General features: G+C 39.8%; 1 protein-coding gene across 4 annotated transcripts in view; it reads left to right on the top strand.

The window, feature by feature from the left end:
- Positions 1–24,448, top strand: part of Dcaf17 (DDB1 and CUL4 associated factor 17) — a 35,273-nt gene extending 10,825 nt beyond the window's left edge. Inside the window, exons 6-15 of one of the 4 annotated variants that reach the window (XM_085834790.1) lie at positions 624–713; positions 3,264–3,368; positions 3,679–3,784; positions 6,926–7,068; positions 9,508–9,617; positions 11,611–11,698; positions 12,381–12,464; positions 13,434–13,589; positions 14,699–14,843; positions 24,241–24,448. In XM_085834790.1, coding sequence (XP_085690916.1) covers positions 624–713; positions 3,264–3,368; positions 3,679–3,784; positions 6,926–7,068; positions 9,508–9,617; positions 11,611–11,698; positions 12,381–12,464; positions 13,434–13,589; positions 14,699–14,839 — 1,023 coding nt within the window. In that variant the 3' untranslated portion in view covers positions 14,840–14,843; positions 24,241–24,448. Of the gene's footprint in view, positions 1–56; positions 132–623; positions 714–3,263; positions 3,369–3,678; positions 3,785–6,925; positions 7,069–9,507; positions 9,618–11,610; positions 11,699–12,380; positions 12,465–13,433; positions 13,590–14,698; positions 20,454–24,240 lie in introns of those variants that run through there. The other 3 variants (XM_085834791.1, XM_021155439.3, XR_003835870.2) reach the window with 3 other exon arrangements.
- Positions 24,449–25,682: the final 1,234 nt, after the last annotated feature.

Here is a 25,682-nt window from a genome sequence, read left to right as displayed (position 1 = left end):
TTTCCTGTGGTTTTGATTGTAGTCTTGATAGTCAGACCTTGTTTCTGCTCAAGCAGAGTTTTGCTGTGATGGGGCTGACAACTGTTCCATTCCTAAATTCCAGATACCCCCTTGAATTCTTTACTAGAGAAGTAAATAGATTATTTTGCATTTCATAATGGAAATAAATTGTTGGAAATTTGCTTCTCAAAATAAAGGCGCACTCTTCAAGTTGATATCATTCGAGCTTTTTCTGACATACTGTCTATCTTCAGTAGAAGCAGACCACTATAAGGTTTGTTGGTGACATAACCATAGTAGCACCATGCTCTTGGTTAGATGCATTATTATTAGAACTCCAGTTCACAAATACACCATATATAGTGGTAAGAAATACTTGTTTCCATTTGTGGTGTTTTATGTTTATTTTCACTATGTTTGTAAGAAGCTGGAAGATCAGTGGACATTTTAAGTATGTTTCCTTTACTGGTAAACTAACTTTCAGTCTAAATACATGGAAATTCTCCGTTCATGAAAAGTTTTATATAATTGAATGCTAGGACAGATGTATATTTTGAACTCATGAAGGTAGTGTTTTCGGAAGTGCTGTGGAGAGCTGCCCATAATGTATTCTTACCTTGTAGGCAGGCACTTCACCTCCTGTTTTGTTGTACCTCGCAGTGTTCCGGGTTCTGCCCTTTTCACTTGTAGGGATTCTAGAGATCAACAAAAAGGTAAGCACGAACCTCCTCCCTCCCTTTCCCTTCCTTTTCCCCACTCCCTTTTGTTTTTTTAAATGCAGAATCTCACTATTAAGCCCTGGATAACCTGGAACTCACTATGTAAACCAGGCTACCTTTGGGTTCAGAGATCCACCAGTTTCTGCCTCCCAAGTGATGGAATTAAAGGCATGCTCTACCATACTACAATTACTTAATTGCAATATTTGATTGACAATTAGAAATAATACTTCATTTATTTATTAGATGTTTTGATTGAGAACATTCTCCTGTCTATGAAATGTTTACTGATGTGTCTTACTTCATGTCAAAATGTGAACCTTTGACTTGGGGAGACGCATAACCATCTCTTGGGCTTCCTTCATGTTTTAATGCCTCTCAGGTGGTTTGTGTTTTGAGTGTTGGAAAACCTGTGGTCATTAACAAACTGCCATTTTATAAAATTATGAAATGCCTAAGGAATTTTTTTCAAAGGAAATATTTCAAAGCTTGTTAAAATGATCATGAAGCTTCAACAAAATGTCTCATTTTAATTACAAGGTACAGCTCTCAGACGTGCAGGTACAGTCCCCAGACTTGCTTTGTAGTATATAAACAAGACTTGTAATGGGATATATAATCTTTCTAACTCATACAGTTTGGGTTTTTATTATGTTCCCACTTATCTCAATTTGTGGAGTTCCTGGGAGGAAAGAGGACCACATTTCAACTGAGTGAGAGCCAGTAGTCTTTCCTTTAAAAGGGGTTGCTCTGTGGGAAACCATCTTGGGAGGTTTTCTACTAGTCTTTAGACGTTTAAAATATTAAAGAAGACAAGATCTTGAGAATCTACTAATATTCCCTAGCAAACAAGACAAATCTATTGAAACATTTCCTGTTCTGAATGCTTATACTAAATTTTACAAACTAAAGAATAATAATAGCATTATCACTTATTTATTTTATACTAGGCACTTTTAAGTATTTTAAGACATTGTGGCAGTGTATTCTGTTAGAAATTGAACAGCTACTTACTAATTTTAAAAAGTTTGAATTACCAAGTACTTCTTTTCAAACTGTGGAACCAGGAGGAGGGAATTAAAAAGCTAGTTGCTTCACAACTCAAAGCAAACCATAATTATGTTTCTACGAGAATGATAGAAGCCCAACTTGTAACCTCATTGTTTTCTTTCTCCTGTGGATTAAGTAATTATGTGTGTATTACATTCTTCAGCAGGAACAAACAAAAAGACTGGCAACGTCAAAGTTGGTCCTGTTTACTCTTATGTGTCCAGCATAGTCGGTTGAGGGATTTGGCTTTGATTAATGTGATGCAGGATTAAAGCATGTCTTTCACTTATTAGATGTACTGGAATATACAGGGGTGAGACCCTCAAGCAGTTGTGTACTTACCCTATTCATTACCATGGTATATCTTCACTGACTGAATAGAAATCCAAATGGACTTTATGTCCTCCATACTTCTTTCAGTGCTATGAAAAAAGGCATGCCTGCCTTACTTTTTATTGAATATTAGCATAGGCACAGAGCTGTGTTACTTCTCAGAGCTGTGTAGAAAAATCATCACAAGATTCAAAGACAGAACATTTAGGGAACAATAGGCCAAAGCCTTACTCTAGATAAATGTCTGAAGGAATGTGGTTTTTATGGTGTTGCTTTTTTATGCAGTTGAGAACTCAAACCTTGTTAGAAATTAGAGAACGTAATAGTGATGAAGAAGATGTGGAGTTGCAAACTAGAGAGATGAGTTGCTGTGTAAGAGTACTTGCTATGTGCTCATGAGAACGTGAGTTTAGATTCCTAGTCTCCACATAAAGTCCAGGCTTGGCCATGGGTAACTGCAACCCTAGCACTGGACAGGAGAGCTTATACTCGGGCTTGCTGGACAGCTAGTCTAGCTGCTAAAGTGGAAAACTCCAAATTCAGAAAGAGAGAGACCCTGTCTCAAGGGAATAAAGTAGACAGTGGTGGAACAGGGCACCTAGTGTCCTCCTCTTATCCCTCACACATAGGCATGGGCTTACCTGCTTACCTACCTGCACACACGTGCATTATACACAAAGCTCACATGCACACACACACACACACACACACTCAAATCTGCAGTTGGTCATTTCTCTTATATTTACTTTCCAAGATACAGTATAAATATTTGTCCTTGTGAAGAACATTCTAGTGTTTTAAATAATGAGTCTCTATTAGATATACCTGATACTCATCTAAAATTACATGGCCTCCATGTTTACCACCGTTCCATGAAATAGAAGTAGAATCTGAATTACTGTGTATTGACAAAGTTGTACAGCACACATGTGCTGACACATCAGTTTGAGTCCTGTGTACAGTGCTTCTATTGATGCTCCAGCCCGAGGCTTGCTGCTTGCCTCTAATAACACTAGAGCCTCAAGTTGCTAAATTTTAGTTAAATCTTAATATGAGGCAGCACATGACATAGATTTAAAGCATGAAATACAGATATTCTAAAGATCAGAGGATAGGCCTCTGTCTGGTCCTTTCTTAGGTAATATCTGCCTTTCCTCATAGGTTTTTGAGAATGTCACAGATGCTACCTTGTCACATGGAATCCTGATTGTGATGTACAGCTCGGGACTAGTCAGACTCTACAGCTTCCAAGCCATCATCGAACAGGTAGAGGAAAGCACAGTGGGGCATAGTACACTTGGTGTGAGGCTTGGGCGCAAAGGGTTTTGTTGTTGTGTGGTTTGTGGGTTTTGTTATAGTTTTTAGCAAGTCGGTACTCATATAGTTTTCAATTATAAAAGTTATAGAAACAAAAAAGACCACACAGTAACCTTTGCCAGAGGGGTGGGGAGGATAAACAGAAGGTCCTTGAATAAAGACATTTTCTCTGTCATGTACATGTAAATTTTATTTTTTCTTTCCAGACAGCAAATAAACAGGCTCTAAAGCCACCATTTTTGTTTTGTTTTGTTTTTAGTTCATGCAACAGAAACTTGACTTAGGGTGTGCATGCAGTCAGGGCGGGACTACTGGGACTGTAGGAGAGGCTCCTTTTGGCATTCCTTGTAATGTTAAAATCACAGGTATGGCTGCTATGCAGTATCTTTTCTCCTTAAGAAAGTAAGTGCTCATATAAATAGTCATGCGTTGTAAGTGTCCTCGTTTTTCTCTGTGACTATGCACTGACTCATTTTACTTCCATACAGGAAGTGTGTGTGTGTGTGTATGTATATATATATACACCTTATAAATAAATATATATACATAAAAATTATATATACAATATATATGTATGTGTATATATGTATGTATATGTATGTATATATATATGTGTGTGTGTGTGTGTATATATATATATATATATTCCTTACTATTGAATGAAGGTCAGCAAAATTCTACCCATTCGTTAAAATGAAGGCCTAAGGATGCTGAGCCGTTCTGGTCCTTGATTTTGTTGTCTGGAAAATGCTGAGCTACACTGATTCATACCTTCTTAACTTCCTTATAGCTTAGGGTTTTGTTTTGTTTTTTTAATTTTTGTTAAATCTGCTCATTTCTAAGGATAGTGTTTCAAAGGAAATATTAATGTTATGCTAATTAAAGGTAGGCAGATCCTAGACCTCAGGAGAATAAAAAAGAAAGTTATACATGACTCTGTAAAGATAGAAAAAACCTTTCTGTATTTAACTAACTTACTGAGCCAGATGTGGTAGCTCATCCCTAAAATGCCAGCTCCTGAGAGGTAGAGGCAGGAGGATCAGGAGTTCAAGGTCATCCTTGTCCACATAATGAGTTTGAGGCCAGCCTGAGCTACAACGGCCTCCCTCAAAAAAGAAAGGAAGGAAGGAAGGCAGGAAGTCTAACCAAACAAAATTCACTTATAATTTATAACCAACTTATAATTCAGCAAGTTAGTAAAAAGCCAGCAATTGAAGGCTAGCCTGAGCTACATGAGATCTTTTCCCAAAGGGGAAAAAAAGCAAAATGATAATGCTAAAAAATGTAATTTATAAAATGATTTCCTGCTATAGAATAACATAATTGAATGATTTGGGAGGTCATTTGCCCTGCCTAAGGGAATTAGCAAATTATAAGATGCTTGTGTGTCTGTTGCGCTCTGTGGAGACAGCAGACCTTTGAGTGTCTGTTGAACTCTGTGGAGATGGCTGCCCTCTGTCCTCATCTTCTCAGGCATCCAATGACAACTTGATGACTGCAGTCTGGTTAAAAGAGCCAGTTAGATATATTCCATTATCCTAGTAATTTTGTCTCTATTCCTAATTCATTAAGAGTTGCTTCTTATGATGCTGAGAACATTTTCATCTATTTTTTTCAAGATTTATTTATTGTTATGTGTAAGTACACTGTAGCTGTCTTCAGACACATCAGAAAAGGGTGTCAGATCTCATTAGTGATGGCTGTGAGCCACCATGTGGTTGCTGAGATTTGAACTCAGGACCTCTGGAAGAGCAGTCAGTGCTCTTACTCCCTGAGCCATCTCTCCAGCCCTTTCATCTGTTCCTAACCATTGAACTGAGCTTTTTTTTTTTTTTCCAGGTGAAACTCCAAAAGTTTTTCTAATGTAGCCAGAATAAACAGGATTTTTTTCTATCATCATTTAGCATTGCATAGTCAACAAAATAGGTTAGGAAAAAGAAGTGAAAGAAGCAAGAAAGGAAAAGAATGTTTAGTGACAAATGGCAATGATATAAGCTATGAAGAGTGCCCAGTGTAACCAGTTAAGCTATCCACGAAGCCCAAGATCAATGTTTTAAAGCTGACTGACTCATTTTTAAGTGAATTAGGCAGTTTTATGAAAAACTAGCAATACCTCCTAATCTCAGAAATAACTCCTGTGTTCAGTATAAACATGCTCACATAGCTCTTTTAAGAATCTTGCCTGCTGTATGTAAGTCACTGTGTGCATGTATGGAGCTAGCAGAGGCCACAATAGGGTGCTGGATCCCTTGGAACTTGAGTTATAGATAATTATGATGTAAGTGCTGGGAACCGAACATGAGTTTATTATCACACAGTGTTTAAATTTCTTTCATAATTTACTGACACATGCCCTTTGATTTAATAGACTAGAATATTAATATTTTTATTACTTGAAAAGACCTTGTTTATTAAAGATATTTTCATTTTCTTAAACACTTTTTACGTACTTAAAAAGAACTTCAGTACTTTCTAAGTACTTCTGTCTCCTCACAATTGTTTGTGAGCTACTTTTCATGATCCATTTTCTCCTGTGTACAGCTCAGAAGGAAGAAGAGCATCCCCCAGTGCACATTTCCATTTCCTATGTCACTCTTGCATGATTAGTCTTCTCTGAGAGTAATACCTTTAAGATGAGTAGCTTTATAAACCAAAGGTGCCCAAAGTAGAAGCACAAATCAAGAGCCTATAGATGAGTTGTCTGTCTACGGCCACGAAAGACATGGCAACCTCACTGCAGGGCCTCCTTACAGTGCTAGAGCAACCTATTACACTATAATTAAGATTGAGATCAAAAAGGAAGAGAAGAAAGCACCAACAACAGTCCCTTTGATGTCCATCCCCAAGACACTGATTGGATGTGTCTGTAAACATCAACTTGTTTGATGATAATACTAGTGGTGGTGTCTACTCTCTACTAAGGTCTCCATTGTGCCAGACCCCATCCTAATTGGCTGTATTCATTCAGACTAATGTTCCTTCTATACAAGAAATGTAACCCAGGACAGCTTTTGTAAAATTTGCTGTTAGCCTATGATATGGAAGGGGTCTCTGCCTATAAAAATTTATTAGACCTGATTAGCCGCTACAATTGTTCAAGGAGTTGACGTTGTGGCTAACCCAGAGTCTTGTACGTAGATCCTCGGTGACGGGTGCACCTTTTGTTATGTATCTGCCCTAACCCCCCCACAATAAGTACCTTCAGCCTCCTTTATTGTTGTTGTTGTTGTTGTTGTTGTCTGCTCTCATGGAGGCCACACATTCCCACCAAAATATATGCCTAGAGATTTAGCTTATAGCCTCACTTTGTTTTCTACTGGCTTTCTGTTCTCTAGGCAGCAAATCTCTTTTCTGACTGCATTTTATTCACTCAAACATAGTAATTTTTCATTAATGGAACTGTGTAAATTATGTATATGAACCAAGAAAGGTTGAACCTACTTAATGAAGGGTGCAAGTCCAACCAGAATGAGAAGCTAATAAATTTCTTTTGCTCATCCCTACAGACTCACCACCTCCACTCTTTGAAGTTTCATCTCTGGAGAACGCATTCCAGATTGGAGGCCATCCTTGGCACTACATCATCACACCTAATAAGAAGAAACAGAAAGGAGTTTTTCATATTTGTGCCCTAAAAGATAATTCCTTGGTAATTCATGAGTAATCAACTTTTCAGCAGTAAATTTATATTAGAAATTTTTATTCTCTACTCTTCTAGTAATGCTATAGGTCCAGGAATTACCTTTTCATTATTTTGGGAACTATTTATTTAGACAGGGTCTCTGTGTAGTGGTAGCTGGCCTGAAACTCAGAGATCCTTCTTCTGGCTTGCTACCCCAATGCTGGGATTAAAGGTATGTGCCACCACACCCAGCATTTGTGAACAAATTAAAATACAGAGAATACGAGAAATAGTGTTTTGTTACCCAGAATCTTAAAACAACAACTGTTTGAAAGGTCTTAGAACACCAAGGATTCTTGTACATTCTCTCCCTCATAGCCCCCAGCTCTGTGCTAAACACTATGTAGCCCGGGCTCACTTCAAACTCAGTACGTAGGCAAGACTGGCCTTGCACACCTGATGCTCCCCTCTTGGCCTCCCAAGTGCTGAGACCATAGCTGTGTGTCACATACATAGTGAAGGGTTTCGTTGCTAATGGTTTTGTTGCAGGATTCCCATGGAAAACGTCTCTCAGATGCCACCGTGGGAACTGTTGCTAGACTAGGCTTAGGGTGCCTCTGAAATTGCTGTGGAATGTGTTGTTGATTTTGAAGAGAACAGAACCAGATGGAGCTCACAGTGTTGGCGCTGAGATGGCTCATTGTCAGGGTTCCTCAAGTTGCTTCTGGCGCCACAGGAAGAAATGGTTCATGGCAAAACAGCAAACGTTCTACCCATTAAATTCTTCTTCATTTTCTTTTAAAATATGAGGTTTTTAACTGATTTTTTTCCCTTTTAATCATTTGTTGAGGTCTACCATGGTCAGGCATACATTTTCTTCCTTCAGGTTGCTTCTATTCCCCGAACAAAGATTCTTACCCCTTCCTGACCCATGCTGTGGCCCTCATCTTTGCTTGTATTGCTGAGTTACTATAGCTTATTCTGAAATCTCTTGTTATATTAGATAAATTTACTTTGTATGAAGTAGATTTAGTTTATCCCTCACCCATGCCTTCCAAGGCCCTTGCACAATCAGACACTGTGGGCTCCATTTAGTCATAGGTCAGCACCCTTCACCTTGCTTAAGGTTAGCATTTCCTGGGGTCCTGTTCCCGTCTTCTACTGATGTCAGAGGCCACTGTATCTAGTGTCTTCTAGTTTACTTTTGTAAGAAAACTTCTCTCTCCATTTTCTCACTCTTTGGTCACATCTAACAGTTCCCACGGTCCATTCCCCTCGGTGAAACCCTCTTTTGTAACATTTTACAGAAGATTTTCTAGGAGCTGACTCCGGCCCTGGTTTGACTGTTCACCTCCAGGGCTTTCTGCAGTCACCAGTGCCTCTTTCTCTCCTTCCACCTAATTTTCCATTCAGTCAAACCTTGCACACTGTATATCCTATGAATCTAAGAAATGATTCTATATGTTTCCTCATAAATAAATAAATAAATCTTTAATCATAGGTATTGCATACTCTATATTAACAATTACAACATTTGGTCAGGCCAGTTTTCATCACACATATAAATAATTGCCAAAGCTGCTATTGGTTCCTGGTGCTGCTGTGTAGAGGGTGAGACCTATGAGTGCACAGGAACACACAACAGGTGGTGTGTTTTTCTTTCTCTCCCACTCCCCCTCTTGAGACAGGATCTTTTACTATGTAGCCCTGGCCAGGCTTGGCTTCAACTCACAGAGCTCTGCCTGCTTCTGCCTCCAAAGTGGTGCGATTAAAGGGGTGCACCACCACACTTGGCTTTTTCCTTTATTTTGATGTCTAAGCATACCTACGTGTTTTGGAATAAGACTATTCTTTTCTTGTCTTAAATGCTAATCAGCACTAGACTCTTTTCTCAGATACGAGAGTTTAATATTTGACTTAGTATGTGACCTGTGTCAGACTCTTGGTTTGGTTACGTGCTTATGTGAGTGTTCCCTACTCTTCTGATTGACAGGTGGTTGTGGACAGGGTTGGGAGGAGGAAGTTGTAGGGAACTGTGTGTGTATAGTATTGGAAAGTTTGTGGACTTTGGAGTCAGAGCTGCTATTTAATAGGTTCCAAACATTGGGCTAATATTTGTTCTGTTTGTGTGTCAGTCTGTAGCTAAGAAGCCATAACATGGGGTTGCTGTTTGCTTTGGGTGTAATTAAAATCAAATGCAGCAGTGATGCCAGGACATCCCCATAGTCCCCAACACAAAGTGCATGTGTGAGATACAGGAGCCTCAGGTCTACGCATGGCACGGAGCAAATCCATGCCATCTCGGACTGTAAGTGTTCAGAATGTCTCAGGTTGATTTGGCCCTCACACCCGTCCCACTTTAGCTGCTTCAATTTTCTTCCCTATACCTGTGAGTTACCAAAGGGTTATATTTGGAAAATTATTTACCCTCCTAATCTCTGTCCTGAATATTTTTTCCTACTTCAGGCAAAAAATGGAATCCAAGAAATGGAGTGCTGTTCACTAGAATCTGACTGGATCTATTTCCACCCTGATGCTTCTGGGAGAATAATACATGTTGGCCCAAATCAAGTCAAGTGAGAGGTTTTTTTAGCAGTTTAAAATTAAAAGCAATTTTTGTAATGTTTATTGACATTGTTGTTTTCAATTGAAACCATTGTAATTCTGTGAAATATTCTCTTGGGTGGAGAATTTCCTGAGAGACTATCATCTACAAAATCTGGTTTTATTCTTTAGCTTTGCCATTGCTGTTTTTAAGTTTCTCACATAAGTTTCCTTGACAGATGATATGTAAATGAATGAAAGGCAATTATTGATTACTCTTTCCTCCTTGAGTTTTATTTGTTTGTTTTGTTTTGTTCTTAGGAATTTGCTGTGTAGTTCATATTGGCTGATAGTTTTGTGAAGCCCAGGCTGGCCTTGAGCTGCCTTCTGCTTCTGTGCCCTGACCACTGGGGATGCAGGACTGTGCTATACTGGGTCTGAGTTTTCTTAGGATTGATGAGAAGGAAGGTAGCTGAGCCAGGTGGCACACGCCTGAAATCTCAGCTGTGCAGAAGGCCAAGGCAGCAAAATTCTAATTTCAAGGCCAGCCTAGGCAACGTTGTGAGACCTCTTACTAAAAAGAGCTGGCAATGTAGCTCAGAAGAGCAGTACTTGCCTGGAGTGTGTGAGGTCCCAGCTTCAGTCTCCGCTGCCCTCCAGACAGGAGGAGGGCCTGGGTTTGTTCTGACTGATGGGCTAGCGTTTGTTTACTGTTGGCTGTTGACCTCCTGCTTTAAAATGCTCTTCATTTGGCTTGAAAATAGTCTTGGTGTCAAAATAGTCTCAAATTTTTATCTTTTACCCATACTTCCTCTAACTGCAGCTTATCCTCAATATTTAGGTCTTTTCTTCTCGCACAGTTTTCTGTCTGTTTGATTCTAGTTACCATGATTCAAAACTGGAAATATTCTACCGTTCTCACCCCCAGTTTGTATACTAGCCCAGTCAAGACCAAGACCTCTCCTGCCAGAAATCTGAAATCTTTTTTTTCTTCCTTCCTCTTCCTCTTTCTTCCTTCTTCCTTCCTTTTCTTTCTTTCTTTCTTTCTTTCTTTCTTTCTTTCTTTCTTTCTTTCTTTTTCTTTCTACTTTTTTCTAGTCAGGATCTCTAGGTGGTCCTGGCTGTCCTGGAATTTGCTTTGTAAACCAGGATGGTCTCAGATTCACAGAGATCTATGTGCCTCTGCCTCCCAAGTGCTGGGATAAAAGGCATGTGCCATCAAGCCTGGCTTTTTCCTAAGTTTTAAAAGATAAGCACCTTTTTATATTGTCACTAATTGAGATAACTCATCTCTGGGTTTAAAGCATTATCTGATTATCACTGGCAACTGTGAAGTAGTACCCAGTTGTCCCTGCCACAGTGGCTTCTTGCTGTTCTCTTTGCCTATGGGACTTGGAGCTTTGAGAACATTGTACTTTTGAAGTATTTTAATGATGTGAACAGATTTCTGTGGGTGGAAAGCAAATTATTTTACTTTCTCTTGATTAATAAGCTTGACCCATGAGATCATTTATACTCTGCAAACCCAAATCTTAAAATATAATCCTTAAAAAAATGGTATTGTTGGTGGCAAATTTTGCTCTCTTGTAAAAGTCCAGCATTCCAATTAATTGCTGTCCTGTCTCTCTCACTGTTAACTCTAAGTGCTGTGCTTAGCTGTGTGTTCTACAGAAACAACAGTGCACCTCTGATTTGAGGGGTGAGACACTCAGTCCTGCTGCACAGAGGGAGAGAGGAGCTTTGCACTGTAGTGTCATTAACGGGCTGAAAATGGTTTAGGGCTGAGCCAGCTGCTGCTTTACCTGTGTAAGCACCACGACCCCTAGCTGCGCTTTCCTGGTTCACAGCGATGAGTGTGAAGAAGGTTATGGATTTTAGTGATGAGGCTAATGGTACAGACAAGTCAGTGGAGGAGACGTGAGTTGCCACAGATTGATCCCTATGTTGAGCTTCATCTAAGCTTAGCTTTGGCAGATCGGTGGTGTTTTGTAATCTTGAGTTTTTGGAATTCTTTTTCCTTTCCAGAGTCTTGAAGCTAAGTGAGGTAGAAAATGATAGTTCTCAGCATCAGATCTCTGAAGATTTTGTCATTTGGGCCAAAAGAGAAGACAGAGTAAGTCAAAAATATCTTCTATCCTTTCTATAGAACACTGTCTGTGTAACTTGCAATGTGGACGTTTGCCTCATAGCTGCAAACATCATAACTCTTGGGAATCTGTTCGCTTCCTGCGCATGAGGAACCAGTCGTGCTCCCACTTACATGTGAGATTTGAAGAGAGTTGATTATACTGAATTTATCTCACTTATTTCTATTTTTTTTCTTTTCATATTTTTTAGTGCTAATTTGTCAGTCTTTGGTTCTAAGTAGCTGTGCGAAGTTAAGGTGGGGTATAAATATTTTAAACCAGATTCCATGCTTTCACTGCAGCTGGTAGTTTGCCTTTAGTGTATAAGCTGAGGCCCTTGAAGAGGGAGGTTTCTGAACTCAGATCCACCTTTAGTTTTCTGTTCTGTGTTAAGACAAAAGTCAGAAGGATGAATAAATCGCAAATCCGTAATGTTTAATTTGTGCCTATCCTAGCATTTGCCCTTTAAAGCTTTTATTCAAATAAATTATTGTTCACTGAGTAAAGGATTGAAAATTAGATTTAAATAAAATTTGGAATGTTCTCAGTCAGCTAGAGGAGTGTGTGCACTGGGAAGGGCCAGCTGGTTTGTCCGCACTCGGGGACTGTTGTCTTTGGGTGCGCGCAGTGGAGCATGTCCTGATTTTCCTCCCCCCCCCCCCCCCCCAGAAGGAAAATTTAATCACCGTTACAGCTTCTGGACGTGTGGTGAAAAGAAATGTCAGCCTTCTGGATGATGACCCAGAACAAGAGGTATTCCTTAGCCGAAGATAACCCAGCAGTCCATTTCCATTCAATTTAATGCTTCCCCGGTCCAGGGCAGACACGGAGTCAGGCATCCCTGCAGGCAGGATGGGGAAGGGGGTGTGTGGTCCACTCAGTGTCACCCTCTTCTGGGGTCTCATTGCAGTTTTCACACAGTTTTATTTGTAGTAAAGTTTATGGGGCCAAAATAACTTGAACACATGATTAGCTTATTGTTTTTCTGAGGTTTGCATTTTGTTTTGTTTGTTTTGTTTGTTTGTTTGTTTGTTTGTTTTTCAAAACAGGGTTTCTCTATGGAGTCCTGGCTATCCTGGAACTCAATTTGTAGACCAGGCTGGCCTTGAACTCACAGAGATCCATCTGCCTCTGCTTCCCAAGTGCTGGATTAAAGGGGTGCACCACCGTTGCATTTGAGAGCACATGCAAGCACACACATATACATATGTACTATTTTTAAAGATAAATTGTTTTTAAGAAGCACATTTTTCATGGTGAGTAATAAATATAGCTGAGCTGTAGAGTGCCTGCATAGCATGCATGGGCTCCTGGTTCCAGTCCCTATAGAAGCAAAGAAAAACAGAACAAAGCTAAACAGAAAACGGGAGAGGTGGCTTGCCAGCTAAGGGCACTTGTTCTTTGAGTTTGAGGACAAGAGTTTGAGTCCCAGCACCCATGTAACAACAAACTGGCTGTAGGTGAAGGCCTGTAACTCCAACCCCAAGGGATCCAGTGTGCTTTCTAGTTGTTTGCCAAGTCCATAGGCTACTGCTTATCATGTGGAAATCTGGAGAATGACCCATGTTTTATGGGTATACATAGAGATACATTTCTACTGGTTCTCTCACTTGTTCTTCCTTCTGTCGTGTTTTCATAAGTGATAGAATAATTCAATTTAGAATGTAGAAATACTTCTTGCTTATTAGCTGGAGTTGACCCTACTTTCATCTGTTCCCCAAGACTTTCAAAATTGTGGACTATGAAGATGAGTTGGACTTGCTTTCCGTAGTAGCTGTCACTCAAATAGATGCTGAAGGAAAAGCTCACCTGGATTTCCACTGTAATGAGTATGGAACCTTACTCAAAAGCATCCCACTAGTGGAGTCATGGGATGTGGTATGTATAACGTCTGGGACACTAAGTTGTAAGGGTTTCCTTTACAGGTGCCATTTATTAGACCATGTCCATATCAGTCCAGATTCACCTGTGCTGTAACCACATGAAAGAAGTTATTGTCCAATATACAAGACAAAATGAGCACTTCTAAGCCTTCTTTCTCTTAGCATTAAGAGTACCTACCATCTTACCAATATCCTTGAAGATACTGGTGAAAAAACATAAAGAAAACTTTGTGATTCTTAAGACATGTTATTTCCTTACCGTAGTCTTTTATTTTGCTCCCAATTATGAGTTTGGTATCATCTTTAAAAATGAAATTATCTCCCATAGTTAGTTAAGGGGCAAGCAATGATTAAGCAAGTTGGGTTCTAGCACTTGGAAATATTTGTTCTTTCAAATATCAGCCCATCAGACTGTAGGTTCATTTCCCAGCACCACGTAAAATGAGTTGGTAGTGGCAGTGAAGAAGTTTCAAGAGGACTGGGGAGATGGTTCAGTTGCTGTGCAAATGTGAGAACTTTGGGTTTGGGTCCCTAGAACCCACCACATAAATGCTGGCAGGTGTGTCAGCCTGACTTAGAAGTGAAGACAAGATCTCAGAGGCAAGATGACCAGACTAGCTAAATCCCTGAGTTCTGGGACCAAGGCATAAAGCAGAGAGGAACTGAGGAAGACATCTGACATCACTCTCTGGCCTGTATACAACACACATGTACACACAGGTATCCACACACATGTGAGCATACTCACGTTCCACAGCACACACACAAAAGTAAAACAGAGAGCAGCATACTTGTGCCTAGGTCTTTTCCTCTCAGTAAGAACTTGAGAGGTATGAACACTTGTGCGTGCTCCTGGGTCAGACAGAAGTGCTGTTCTCACATTGAACTGCATAGCTAAGCCTCTAAGCCCAGAGCTCTTTCTATTCTCTACATTTTCTGTATTTTTCTGTTTTCTATCTACATGCACATAAATAATGAAAAATCCATTTCTGACAAGTCTTCTGCATCTGTGTGCATATGTAGGAGCATAGGGTAAGTGCTATGGTATTTTGGTGACACTGTGAATATAATTGTGTGAAAAGCAGATCCCGTGTTTTGTTACAGACATATAGCCATGAAGTCTACTTTGACAGAGATTTGGTGCTGCACATCGAACAGAAGCCCAACAGGGTCTTCAGCTGCTATGTTTACCAGATGGTCTGTGACCCTGGAGAAGAGGAGGAAGCTGTCAACAGAAGTGGTTAAGACAGTGAGTCATTGTAACTTGAGACACTGGTTAAAAAAAAACAAACCTCAGTCAGCTGTAACTAGTCCTCATTGTCTGCATGGAACATTCTGCAGTATTTTCCAGAACAAGTCTTGTGCTAGCTCCAAAGGACTAGTTTGAACTCTTACCACATATGGTAGAAAGGACTCCATCTTTTGTAAAAGCTCTCTAGGATGCTGTCCCAAGAGACCAAGCATTTTGAAACATTTCGATTAGGTGCTAACGTGAATATAAAATGCTAGGGAACAGAGGACAGTTATCTAGGAGTCAAAGAGACATCATTGATGCAGGGATAATTAATTCTTAAAGATACTATAAAGTTTTAATTAGTAAGGCTAGGAGAGAGAAACAAAAATAAAAATACTAAATATAGAAGCCAGGTATGGTGGCACACACCTGTAATATCAGTGCATGGCAGGTTGAGCAGAAAGATCAGGAGTTCCAAGCCAATTAGCAAAGTCAAGGCCAGCTTGGTCTCCATGAGACCTGATCTAAAGACGTCAACAAAAACATAAAGAAATACTATATACTCTATACCAAACTTTACTTAAGGATTAGAAGTAGGATTTGAGCCAAAAATCACCACAGCTTCTTTGTAAACAAAACAAACCAAAAGAGAAAAAAAACATATCAATTCTAGTTTTTCAATTCATCAGTTCTTATGTGGTCTTATTGAGCGTAGTCCATTTGTGTGTGTATAAATACCAGTGCACTTTGTTTCTGAGGACATATTTGCATGTTTATGTGTATGTGGGTGTGCACATATTTGCAGATGTGCCTGCATGAGTGTGCATGTGTGTTTGAAGGCCAGACGTCAGCCAATGGTGTTCTCAAGAGCCACCTACCGTGTGTTTTCAGATAGAGTTTCACTAGGGCCTGCGGCTTACTGATACTGCTAGCCTGGTTGGCTGGTCAGGGATGCTGCTGTCTCTTTCCCAGCACTGGGACTAAAGGCATACTTACCATCATGCCCAGATACGTACATGGGCGGGCATGTGTTATAAAAGATTCCAGGCAAATTTCAAATGAAAGCTTTTCTTCATTTGTACCCTGTTTAGCTTTTAATACAGCTAAAGATGTCTGTCTTATTTTCTATCTATTTGCTGAGTGGCTCTGTTTGTTTAGTGCTGTTTTCATATGTAAGCAAGAACATAAAGGGGCCTCTGCTAGGCCCCTTCTGTGCATTGCTGGCCCCTGGTGGCCTCTTCCTTGTAGCACAATTGAAACCAAGAGGAGTTCTTTCCTGCCTGGGAGTAACCTCATTAGCTAGAGGAAGATTTTGATTGTTCATGGAAGGAATGTTTTTCTTCTGTGTTAGAACAGATTTAAACATAACACTTGAATTCCAGTAATCACTTTCAGAATGTTAGTTAAAAGCAACCTGCGTATAGGGAGAAACTGTTTCTTACAGTCCCTTTCTAAGAAACCCAGTTGCTCAGAATCTCCCTGGTCATCTCATTTTTCCAAGTCGTCCTCCAAATGGAAATATAAAACAAGAAAAGAACAGTCAGAGCAGGTAGTTCACACCTGTAATCCAAGCACTCAGGGAGCTGCAGCAGGAGGATTGCTGCAAGTTCAAAGCCTTGCTTTAAAGAAAACAAAACCCTTGATCTCAAAGGCAGAGGCAGGACAATCAAGAATTCTGTGTCAGCTTGGCATGTAATGAGTTCAGAGCCAGCCAGGACTGCATGAGACTCTGCCTTAATAAAGCATAGGAGAAGAGCAACAAGCCATACTTGATTCAAGTTTAAGGTTAAAATATGGAATTTTAACTTGGAAGATTTGTATAAAAATCTCTCCATTTTGTCCTGACCCCATGTTAAGAATGGTGTGAATTCCAAGCCAGTAAGTGGTGGCACACAACTTTAGTCCCAGCATTTGGTAGACAAAGACAGGTGGATCTCTGAGTTGAAGGCCAGCCTAGTCTTCAGCGTGAGTTTCAGGACAACCAGGGCTACACAGAGAAACTTTTTCTGGGGTAAGGGTAGAGAATGCCGTGAATTCTCCAGTCAGACTTGAAAACCTGTTTCTAGCTGATTATGATCAGCAGGACTAAGGAGAAAGGTGTTGGCTGTTTAAAAATCAAAGAATTAGTAACTAGTCTGTCTATTCAGTCAAGAAATAAAAGAAACCTAAAATCATCTTTTTATGCAAAGAAAAAAATTACAGGTTGACTATTCCTTGTCTAAGATGCTTAGCACCAAAAGTGTTTTGTAAGTGAAGTTTTCCCTGATTTTAGGCTATTTTTGGGTACATTATAAAATCCTGAGAATGGGTCCAAAGTCTAAGCATGAAGTTTGTTTTATGTTTAATTTGTGTCTTGTATACATAACCTGAAGGTGCTTTTATGCGGTATCTTAAGTGTACCTGTCCATGTTTTAACTGTGTCCCAGCACATTAGATCAGGTGTTGAATTTTGTAGTCATGACATCATGTTAGCACTAGTTTCAGTTTTTAGAGCATTTTTTATTTCTGGATTATGGATATTAATATGTATTGATGTTTTAGAACAAAGCAGGATGTATGTGAGCTAAAAAGAAATCCTTCCAAAGCTGGTCCTATCCAGAATTGTCATCTGGAACACAGATGTAATTACCTCGTGAACAAGATAATAACGTGTTAAAGTCTAATACTCACGTCTAGAGACTGAAGAACTCAGTCTTGTTTTATGATACTTAACATCTCTATTTAGTGTCTCTGAAGCTTGGAGAGCATTTTAGAGACAGCATCGTAATTACAGAGCAGTTAATAGTTACAGCACCCAGCCCTATCTGACATTTACACCTTAGGGTTTGTTTTTGCTTTGTTGTTTAGTTTTTGTTTGGATAGTTTGTTTTCTGGTGTGTGTGTGTGTGTGTGTGTGTGTGTGTGTATTTAGATAAGGTCTTACTATGTAGCTCTGACTGCCTTGCTACACTAGTAGACCAGGCTAGCCTCAAACTCACAGAACTCTGCCTGCTTCCACCTTTCATTGCTGGGATGTCCACCATACCTGAGCCATTGACCAACAGACTTGCACAACATGAGTGAGAAACAAATCCAAGAGCAGCAGCAGAGAGAAGAAGGGTGATGCTGTGTGGGTTTAGCTTGGATGTTCATTTGCTCTGTACTTTGAGAGCATTTGGAACAGTGTGTCTTTAGACTTCAGTCTTGACAAAGAGTCTTTCTAAGGTAGGAATTGAATTTCTTCTCCTTTGCCATTGCGAGGTATGTATATACATGTGTGATAACAGAAACTCATATTCAGAAAGGCTGTTGAGACATTTCTTCAATACATGGTAAGAAAAAGGAATGGGCTACTTCTAGTCTAACTATAATGTGACCACTAAGAAATTCCTAGTATGAGCTGAGCCTGATGGCTCACATCTAAAATCCTAGCAACTGGGAGGCTGAAGCAGGAGGGTTGCCACAAGTTGGAGGCTAGCCTGGGTTGCATGCCTACAAGCCATACTGGGCTACACAGCCACTTGTAAACCCAGCTCCATCCAAGAGCTCTGACACCCACTTATGACCTCCACAAACACCCATACATACCTGTGTTCACACATTCACACACATACATACAAATATACACAACACACACACACAGAGCAAAAGAGAGAGCCAGCTGTGCCCAGCTAACAGGATGAGCTACAGCTGTTTAGTTTTGGCCAGTTGTGGCAGTTTATGGGAATGTGGACCACATGGTTGATACAAACGATGCTGAAAGATGTTGAAGTTAAGAAAAAAAAAAATGAAGAAAATTTAGATTCTGCTCATACCAAGAAGATGAGCTGGGAATGTAGCTTAGTGGTAGAGCACTTGGCTGTTGTGCATGAGACCCTAGGTTCAGTTCCCAGTGCTGGAATAACAGCAGTAGCAACAACAAAGCCAGCATGTGCTTCCCAAAGGTCCGGCTGTCTCATATCTGCAGCTGCTCACTCCGTAGAGTTGCTTCTCAGCAAGGACAGACGCTAAACTGAATGGAGTTGCTTCTGCATTCTCAGAGTGACACAGCAGGCTTATTCTACAGTATTTGTCACAACTCTGGGAGAAACAGAAAGCAAATCCTGTCACTGCTGCTATTGAACCAAGTGAGGAGATGGTTTTACTTTGTTTAAATAAAGATATTCCGTGGTTGTCCACCATTTGAGTAGCTTAGTAGCCCTTCCTTATGTGTACTTACAAAAGGGGGGGGGGATTGTGTTTTCTCCCGTCCTCTCTCTGCACCCCTCTCCTCTTCCTCTTCCTCTTCCCTCTCTCTGCTCATTTCCCCCCTCCTCCCCCTACCCCGCGAAATCTTCTGTGCCGTCCAGGCTATGATGAGCCTCCATGCCCAGCTGTGATTCTGAATGGTGTGTCTGCTGCTGACCTTGATACATGTAAAGTATTCCTGTTGAAAATAACCACTTGAGGTATAAATTGCCATTGTCTTTCCCCTTGTACACCCGGGGACGTGAGGCTTCTGCACACTGCCATAGCAGAATGACAGAAGAGTAAGGACCCGGGAGCTGTTACTGAGTGTGAGGTGGGCTTTGTTTACTTTGCGTGTCTGTACTCCACCTAGTGCTGAGTAGTGAACATGGGCCTCTGTGCACACTGAGCAGTGCTTTTTACCTCATCCCAGCACCTAGAAAGTTGTGTGTGTGATAATTGAATTTCCATTTTTTTTGGACTAAACTTGCATAAGGCAAAGTTTATACATGAATTGACAGAAAGATGGTTCTTCATGTAATAATTGAATATAGTTCAGAAATGATAAGTTTATAATGAAGTAAGCATTATTAATATCTACTCTTACTACAATTTAGCTTCTATTAAATAATTTTTGAGTGTTGGGAGATTATTGCCACAAGTGCAAGGCCAGCCTGGGCAGCTTAGTATCATCCAGACCAGTAAGGACTATAAAGCAGGAGTCTATCAACAAAAGATTACAATGATGATCGTGAAGATTTTTGCAGTTTCTTCTCTTCCTTGCCATGTTTGTTAACATTAAACATTTTAGTACCTAAAGAAAACCCAGGAGCTAATTTCTGCACCCTGTGGTTCTGTGGGTGTGATCTCTGTCTCACATGTAAAATAAATTGTATTTCAAGCAAAAGCTATAGTAGATGGGACAGAACTTTCCTCATTGTGTTGAGAAGATTTTAAACATAGAGTAAACTTTATAAAATTAGGTTGTGTGTAACCAAATGCCACATAGGTTTCATTCTTTTATTACCAATTTTCAGTGCATTTCAAAATAAGTCACCCAATACCTTACTTAAATTCTAAAAATGTATTTAATATTTACATGTAATGAAATACACAGACATTGTATAATTTTGCTGAGTTTTTAATGATTGTGTAATCCAAATCCTTCTCAAAATTGAAAGCATTGGGGTCATGCATTCCCAGCAAATGCAGGCATCTCCTGTCACTCCATCACATTCCAGACCAAACTGCTTAGCACAGGACCGTGAAAGTCACCCATGCTGGAACATCGCTCGTTCATTGCGTTTTATTCCTGAATCTTTTATATGAACACACCAGTTTGTTTTCTGTCTCCCTATCAATGGGCTGTTTCTGCTATTTTTTTCTTACTGTTATGAATAAAGCTGCTATGTTCACTTAGGTGTGTGTATACATATGTATATAAGTAATATGTGTGTATATATATATATATATATATATATATATATATATATTTGTCTTTATTTATCTTGGATAGTTTCTAGGGATAAGCTAGAGTTTTGCTGTCTACAAGTAGGTGCGTGTTTGACACACCAGACGTTCCCAGAGTTTTGCTCCACTTCCCAGGCCTGTCATGCCATATGAGATTTGCAGTTGTTTATTTTCTTAGCGTTTGCTCAGTAGTCTTTCTTCTTTTACCACTGGTGGTGACTATGTAACCACTTCTGGTTGATACCCAGATGTTTCTCCGTGTGTCCATCAGCCCTCTTGGCAAGCTGGTCCCTCTTGAGCCTTTTTCACATCTCACCCCCATCCAGGAACTCTGAAGCATTATTTGTGATAACAGTTACGACAGCCCGAAACTCAGACTGAATTGTTCCTTATCAGACACAGAACACTTTGGGCACTCTGACTCATTAGGAGAGAGCTGCATTAGGTACTAATCAGGGACCAAGGTCACATGTCTCATTACTCACATGACCACCGGAGCTGGACCAAGTGACACTAGATAAGATACATGAATCTCCAAGTAGAGCTGAGCAATCTACATCTTCATCTAAAGGCAAACCAGGCAGCTAGGATGAGGTCTCAAAGCTGACTCCCACAGTGACACATCTCCTAATAGTGCCACTCCCTGGGCCAAGTATACTCAAACCACCACAAAAGCCCTTAAGATATGTGGGTAGTTTTCCTTTAATTTCTGTCTTCTTGACTAATAATGTTTTTATTAAAGGCAACACTGAATTTGACTTATTTTTATAGAATTGTGGATAAGTAGTAATTCGTTTTTCTCAAAATTGTAGCAATTGACTTTGCACAATAAAAATATAACAGCAAGTCAAACTATTATTCAGAACTCTGAGAGGTAATTATTTATTTGGGGTAAAATTGACATATGGTAAACTGGGCATATGTAAAATGTATAATGTGGATACATTTTGCCTATGCACACCCATAAAACTGTTACCACAATCAAGATAATAGATGCATTCATTACCCTCAAGTTCTTTCTAATCTCTCCTCAAGCTTTCTCTCCCTTCCTGTGGCAACTAACTTCAGTCAGCTAACTGTTTCTCAGTGTCTGGGTTACCTCACTCAAAGTGGCCTTTTCTAGGTCCATCCCTTTACCTGAAGTTTTTATGATGTCATCTTGTTCTTTACAGCCACATAGTATTCCATTGTGTGTCTGCACCACATTTTCATTATCTAGTCATCTGTTGAAGGACATTGAGGTTCTTTATATTCCCTGGATGTCTTGAATAGAGCAACAGTATGGCTGAATGCTTGTGTAGTAGTTTATTCAGTTAACTTGTTGATCTTTGCCATTATTACTGAGACTTCAGGGTAAAATGAAATCTCAGAATTATTTAGATTTGTGTTTCCCTAGGTGATAGGGATGATGGACATTTTTTGAGACATTATCCATTTTTTGTTTGTTTTTTGTTTATGAAGACAGCTATATAACTCTGGCTGTCCTGGAACACACCATGTAGACCAAGTTGGCCTCAGTCCCACAGAGCTCCACCTGCCTCTACCTCCCGAATGCTGGGATTATGCCATGCCTCACTTCTTAGCCATTTCTGCTTATTCTTTTGAGAAGTCTGTTCAGCTCCCAGGCCCATATTTTGAATGAGTCATTTGTGGGGTTTGTTGTTTTATTTTACTGTTTATATTTGGTACTTTATACATTCTGGATATTAAACGTCTGCCAGGTGTACGGTTGGCAGAGATTGTCTCCTGTTCTGTGGACTTCCCATTTCCTCCACGGATTATCTCTTTGCTGTGTTTGACTTTTAGGCATTAAGAAGTCTTGTCAGTTGTTGGCCTTATTCTTGGGCAAATGGAGTCTTATTCAGAAAGTCCTTTTCCACACTCGTGTCATGTTGGTACTGCCTGTGTTTCTCCCAGCAGCTTTGGTGTTTCAGGTTTAGGTCTTTGATCCATGTGGAGTCAGTTTTTGTGCAAGGTGGTGGATGGGGATATAATTCCATTCCTCTGCATGTGGACATCCCGTTTTCCCGTTTGTTAAAGATGCTTGCTTCTCTACAGTGCAGGGTTTTGGCATCTTTGTCAAATATTAAGTGGCTGAAGTTCCGAGTAGTCATGTTTGGGTTTTTGATTTTGTTCCACTCATCTACGTTTCTGGTTTTGTACCAGTACCATATTGTTTTTATTACTATGGCTCTAGTATAACTTGACAGCTGAAATGGTAATTCCTCAAGCATTGTTCATTTTTCTTAGGATTATTTTTTACTATCCATGTTATTTTGTGGCTCCATCTTAATGGTGGAAGTCACAACAAAAGCCAAATTCAGTCACCTGCGGGATTCTAAGTGCTCCACAATAGCAATATTCGCAGCTTCCATACCTACCACTGACTAATTATGTATTTACTGTAATTATAAAATTTACTTATCACATTAAAATTCCAATGTTAAAAATAAAAGTTTCCAGCCAGTAAGTTAACCTATCATTAGATTGTAACATACAAAGCTACATTTGAATAAATACAATTAGGTCAAATATAAAAAGTGGAAAAAAGTTTACAAAAGCTCACATTGTTCTCAAGAGTAGGTGTCTGTATGATGAACTGTGCCCTAGACGGGTCTAGGAACGTGTCTAGGATATGCTGTCGTGAGATTATATGTTATCATGAGAGTAACTGTTATAGAAACATTTCCTCCTAAGTTAGATTTTTTTCCATGTTAAATACAAAGTATCAGTTAGTCCTTGGAGATAGCCTGTCGTTGCCATGTATCCGGGTTCCTCTGTTGGATGAGAGAGGCGACATCCCATGAGTGGTTAGAAGGAAGAAGAGGAGTTTGTAACAGCTTCTGTGGACTCGTGGCAGGGAGAATCCATGTCTCATGTCCCTTCCAGTGTGCCTATTACTGTCTCAGTATGATGTATTGCTTTTGGGTTTAGTACAAGTATCTAGGCAGCAATTCATCAGTTGAATGCATTGAAAGATAAATCAGACACACACACACACACACAGAGAGAGAGAGAGAGAGAGAGCCTTATATTTAAAAATTCCTTAAACAGCTCAATGACTAGGCCACTTGCAAACTTTCACATTGCTAATGACTTCCCTCTGATACTACTAAATTATTACTTACTAAAATCTATATTCCATCTTTGCTACTACAGACCCAATTGGGGGGTCACCTGGGACTGCTCTTCTCCAACTCTTACATGATTGGTAATCTGTCTTCTGCAGCTCTCAAGCCTGCATCTTATTCCTTTCACAGTATGGTGATTCTGCTTCTTCTCTTGGTTCTCTTGCCAGCAAATCCTAAAGTCCCGCCTCTGTCTCTCTGCCCAGCCATTGTCTTCCAGCAACTTTATTTACCAATCTTAACCAACTTGGGGCAGGGACCCTCAGCATCTTACATGTTGGGCTCTTGTGTAATTTTGGGAACACAACTAACATAGTATGAGCATTAAACCAAATCCACAACAACCAGATACATGTTTATAAAATATTTATAACCAACACACTATTTTATTTTGTGTTAAGATGTGACCCATATTAGACATTGTGTATAAGAAAGAATGATTACAAATATTAAGCTAATAAACCTTTTAAACAATTAAAAAAAAAGATAAATCAGTGGATTCAGCTGTGACTTATTTAATAAATGTTTCCTTTTAGTTTGTTTGTTAGTTTGAGGGTTGGATTGTTTTGGTTTTTTTTTTAATTTTTGTTTTTGTTTTTTGGACACAGGATTGCACTCTATAGCCCAGGCTGGCCTCCAACTCAGGATCCTCCTGCCTCAGCGTCTCAAGTGTTGAGTTTCAGGCACACACCACCATACCTGGCTTACTTAATAAACGTTTGTTTAGCTTCAGAGCAAGTGGCTTTATGATTATCCTCTAGTAACTGGAAGTTAGAGACCATGGTAGCACATGGGGTCTTCGTGGACTCTTAGGAATCTGTGCTGACTGGTCTTATGTCAGCTTGACACCAGCTAGAGTAATCTGGGAAAAAAGGACCTCAGTTGAGAAAATGTCCCCACCAGATTGATCTGTGAGCAAGCCTGTGGTACATTCTCCTGACTGATGATTGATGTGGGAGGAAGCAGCCCTTGTGGCTGGTACCAGCCCTGGGCAGGTAGTCATGAAGAGTGTACAAAAGCAGCTGAGCAAGCCATAAGCAGCATCCGGTAAGCATCACTCCTCCATGGACTCTGCGTCAGTTCCTGCCTCCAGGTTCCTGCGCTGACTCCCCTGGATGATGGACTTACAAGTCATAAAGCAACTTTGTCAGTTGCCATTATTGCAGGGATAGGAACCTGAACTAAGATTATGCAAAAGAGATAGGAATACCACTCAAACCAGTTCAAGTAATGAGCAAATTGACTGGCTCTCCTTACTGAAAAGACCTCAAATGCTGCTTCAGATACCACTGAAGCCAGGCCTCAGGATTATCTCTTCTCTCTTTGCCCAGCCTCTGCCTTCCTCTGCAGGGATCAGCTGACCTAGCCAGGATATCCACAGTCCATAAGTTAGTGACTCTTAGGCTACACTTGCAATCATAAATAAGAAAAAAATTTCTTTAGACTTGTTAGCTCTTAGTTCTAATTGGATCTATAACTTCCAAGGTTTTTTACACCTTTGATATTTAGATTTAGCAAATAAAAATCTAGGTACCTTGAGATAGTGAGACATGTTGCAATCCTAACACTGGGTCATGAGTTCTAAACCAGCCTGAGCTACATGGCGACACCTCATCTAGAAAAATTTATTTAAAAGCCTCCTCTAAACAAACAAAGCAAAAAAGTAGCCACAGAAAAGAACAAACAAAAATAAACAGAACACACAGTTGAATTTTAACTTTAGGCAAACAATGAGCTGTATGTACAAAACCTGTGAGACATATGCTAAAAATATTTCTCTGAAGTTCAGTTTAACTTAGGCAAATCTCCATTTTTACATGGCTACTCTAACTTTTAAAAAAATTAAATTGGTCGTGCTGAAAATAGGAACTTCAAACCATCTACATACTAAGCCAAAAAAAAAAATGTTCAGTCCCACATATTCATTCATTCATTCATTATGTATCTACCCAACTGCAATTATTGAATGGTCGCCACTCTGTGGCAGGATTCTCTGCTAGATGCTAGGAATACAGTGCTAAGCAGAAACAGACAAAATTTCTGCTCTTGT

This window comes from Mus caroli, unplaced genomic scaffold (assembly GCF_978045245.1).
Source record: "Mus caroli unplaced genomic scaffold, Mus_caroli_1 scaffold_2, whole genome shotgun sequence".
Taxonomy (NCBI): domain Eukaryota; kingdom Metazoa; phylum Chordata; class Mammalia; order Rodentia; family Muridae; genus Mus; species Mus caroli.
The sequence above is the reverse complement of the archived record's forward strand: the minus strand, read 5'-3'. Positions and strand labels throughout refer to the sequence as shown.